General features: G+C 40.5%; 1 protein-coding gene across 2 annotated transcripts in view; it reads right to left on the bottom strand.

Annotated features, from left to right (window-relative positions):
- ubr3 (ubiquitin protein ligase E3 component n-recognin 3) overlaps positions 1–3,852 on the bottom strand; it is a 40,944-nt gene that overhangs the window by 32,205 nt on the left and 4,887 nt on the right. For both annotated transcript variants that reach the window (XM_035677335.1, XM_035677332.1), the window contains exons 9-16: positions 2,990–3,169; positions 1,966–2,099; positions 1,725–1,811; positions 1,576–1,641; positions 1,398–1,487; positions 1,152–1,280; positions 1,013–1,065; positions 794–927 (exon numbers count right to left, since the gene is read on the bottom strand). In XM_035677335.1, coding sequence (XP_035533228.1) covers positions 794–927; positions 1,013–1,065; positions 1,152–1,280; positions 1,398–1,487; positions 1,576–1,641; positions 1,725–1,811; positions 1,966–2,099; positions 2,990–3,169 — 873 coding nt within the window. The remainder of the gene's footprint in view (positions 1–793; positions 928–1,012; positions 1,066–1,151; positions 1,281–1,397; positions 1,488–1,575; positions 1,642–1,724; positions 1,812–1,965; positions 2,100–2,989; positions 3,170–3,852) is intronic.

The following is a 3,852-nucleotide window of genomic DNA, read 5'->3' as shown; positions in this document are numbered from 1 at the left end:
TATAGCAATACATACTTCCTACAGGCACTGCACTAGTCTACTTATAATGCAACATTTGGCATATGTCAGACAGTGACCAGTGACACCTAGCCTGTATCTGTGTAAGATGCCTGAAGAAGGGTTTTCTTAAAGGGTAGAACAACAACACTGCACCATCATTAAGTTAAGTTATCCTTTATCCCTGTAGGCAAATTCATTCTCTGCATTTGATCCATCCTAAGTACTGGGAGCAGTGGGCACCCAGGGACCAACCAGATCGGAGCCTGTGCCTTGGTCAAGGACACCGACTGGAGAATGAACCTAATGTAGGTGGGCAAAACCAGAGCACAGTCATGCCACTTCAGACATACAATTTATTGTAGCAAACATTATGCAAAATATGGCTACAATACACTTGTTTTGAGACTAGCATTTTGGGATACCCCTACCTTACCTTTCACTCAACATTCACATACAAATTTGGTATTTTACTGATATATAGGTATTTGATTTAATATGATTTACTTAGATTGCTGCTAATTATGATTCACTGCAGTTGACGCTTAGAACTGCTGGTCACAAAATGAGGTGTCGTGCCAAAGGAAAAGTCTAAGAAAATGATGATGTATTGTGTTGTTAATGATGAGGAATAATGACGTTACATGCCAAACTCCACTATTAAAGAGAAACGGTGGTTAACACTCACCAATAAAGACTCCAAGACACACACCAGGATATTTTTTTCCACACTTTCCACAAATGATTAATTTCGTACTCTCTGTAGACTGTGTGCATCTTCTATTGTACCACTTACCCAGATGAATGCGAAGGCTCGTCAATATGACCAGGAAGGTCAGTGCTCCTTCCAGCATCGGCCTCTCCTGCTCAGAGTCTAACACAGCATTCTGATGCTGAGACGCCATCGTCAACAAGTCAACCACTTTGAACCTGCGTGAGAGAAGACAGTCTATACAATGCTACTGATCGCTGTTGAATTAAAAAATTAAGAACCATTATAAGAGTCAGAGCTTACCTCTCAAAAACACTTGAGATAAAGTAGTCAGGATCTAGTCTTGATGCACAGACCTGAAAGACGAATTCAAAGTAAATACTAACAAAAGATTCTGAGTGATACCGACAGTGAGCGCTGTCTGTGATACGGCAATACTAACCTGGAGCAGATAAATGTCTGGGTCAATCATGGAGTTGCAGAAGTGTGACTGCACGTAGGTCATGGCCTGTCCCTTGATCTGGAGACCATTCCTGACCCACATGTTGCTGTGGATCTCTGACAGGCACGCCTACAGCCGCACATAGAAAAGTGTTAGTCAACACGTGGCTACAGACCTGGAGGAGATCCACATATACAGTACAAGAACACAAACCGCAAATCTGTTTGTGGGCCTCTAGTGTTTTACCTGGATTTGGAGCGGATGCACCATGATCTTCATCAGCATCTCTTGGTCAGGCAGGAGGCTGTCCAGATCCAGGCCTTGGCACTTTACAGCCTGAGAATTTTCAACCAAACAATTAGATTTAAAATACACACAAAATACTAAAGAGTCATGTCTTAAGAGATAAGATCCTCTGACATACCTTACTGAGGAACATGGCATAGTAGCGGTGCAGTGGCAGGTGAAATGTCACTTGATTGGGAGCGGGCTATAAGAGATATAAAAGCCATTAGAAACAGGTGGAGGAGAAAAGCTTGCTTTAAAATAAAGTGCTTTGGCTTTTTAATTTACCTCATCAATGAAACCAATGGCATCAAACCAGATCTGCAGAGTCTCCAAGCAGTAACGCACCACAGTTTTAGTGTATTCCTGTGTCTCCTGTTTACAGACAAATTAAGATGTTAAAAATAATATAGGGTTATTCAGTGAATGCTGCACAGGATGCTTGAGATGCATGTTCCAGTAATTGTTCACTAAGATCACTAAGAATACATGCAGGTGATGGGTGTGAGAGTGTAAAGATAGGACTTACTTTGACTTTGCAGTGTGTTAAGAGACCCCACATTGGTTGTGCACAGGCCTCAAGCTCTGCTGCAAAAGCTGCATAGTATGTCTGAGACTCAAATTCCACGTGTTCATTCAACTCCCGCTTATTCAGGTTCATACCTATAACAGCAGGAAAGGGTTTAGAGGTTAGACCACATGTCACATGGCTTCTTAATGCTTATGTGAGCAATAGATTAAAAGAATTCACAAAGACTGGACCGTGTATTGAAGTTGAATGCAGACCTAAATATATTTTTTATTCACACACATTTTAAAATGTCTGTATGCATCTATGTTAGCATATTAGCAAATACATATCTATTCTTCTGAACTGAATGGGTCTTATGAGAGCCAAATAAATCTGTATCAGACACCAGAGATTAAAGCAAGAGCGGTGCAGCAGACATACATACAATGTAATAGTGACACTTGTGCACATAACGTCAGCAAGAGGATACTCAAGCCCACTGTGCAGGGGTGAGTGTTATTTTTAGGGTTGTGTTAGGAGTACACGTGGCAAATGAGCAACACAAACCACAATTATAACTACAGTTATGCACCCCACAACTCACTTTTTCTATGACATTATTATCAGAAGACGACAGACGAGGGTCGCCTCTCTTTTACTGAGCATACTGTTGGTAAATAAAGTCTAACTGAAAATCTGCAGGAGTAGTCCTTTAAAAGTGCGTTTGACCTCATGAAGAAATATTAAATTGTGTAGTGGCCTTATCAAACCACTGCAATGCCAGAAATGAATATTCGGGGGTACAAAAGCAAATATTAATCAAGGACAAACAAATAACAGCAGCATAAGTAATAGGCACAACCTGAGGAGGCTATGGGATCCAAGAGCAAGATCTATTTCGTGATTATCTGTCTCAAATCGAAAACATCTAATCTGAATTATCGATGGTAGATTTATGCAGCAGGCACCGAACGTATTTGTCCGTCAATGGATATTTAGTCCTGCATTCAAACTTTTTATTGTGAAAGGGCTTTCCACTTACCTTGGAAAAACGACACAAAGCTCATCCACAGCATCAACAATGAATGGTCCTCCAGGAACTTTTTCGCTACACTTTGGTGTGAGAGGATGTTAATGAAGTCACTAACTAATGGCCAGTAGGTGTTGTTCTTCAACAGAGCCTCACTGCAGTTCACCACAACATGGCGACTGTTCTCTTCATCTAAAGGGAGAAAAAAAACAAGAGACAAGGAAACACACGGACATTAAGTCAATTGCATTTTGGCTCATTTTATATTTTGTTATTTAAAAGGCAAATATGTGGAGGAGGAGAGCACACTCACACAAGTTACACAACTCGAAACCTGGCTGTCAATACAGAGTAATCATTTTTATTTTTTAAATCAGGCTTATTTCATTTAGGGCCTGCACAAAGAGAAAGGCCAGAGGGACGAAACATCTGTGCATGTATTTGTTCCAGCACTGAGAATGATTAAAAATACAAAGCAAAATTAACAGCTGCATTTCACTCTTTTGAAAGCAGTCCAGTTTTACAGACTTCCTGTACCCATTTTTTGCGCATCTAAAATTGATAAAGTGCAGACTTTATGAATACTCAGCTAATGATGAGCCTATGACCTCTTGGTATGATGTCATCCATGCCTGATGGCCCAAATCCATGACACTGGGTTTTGTGAGTGGGTGCATACAATTTGACATTTTGACATGAAATCTTTGAACCTGCATTTCAGTCTCACCATGCAGACTGCCAAAGAAGTTAATGATCAGTCTGTAAGATCAACAATCACTTCTGACAAACCTGGTCAGAAAATCTCAGGCTGAAAACCACCTGCTTCGTTCTTTACACAAACTATCTTATAATGACCTGGAAAAAGTAATTCATGC

The sequence above is a fragment of the Morone saxatilis genome, unplaced genomic scaffold, assembly GCF_004916995.1.
Source record: "Morone saxatilis isolate NCDOM2014 unplaced genomic scaffold, NCSU_SB_2.0 Contig5, whole genome shotgun sequence".
Lineage (NCBI taxonomy): Eukaryota > Metazoa > Chordata > Actinopteri > Moronidae > Morone > Morone saxatilis.
This window is presented reverse-complemented; position numbering and strand designations above follow the sequence as displayed.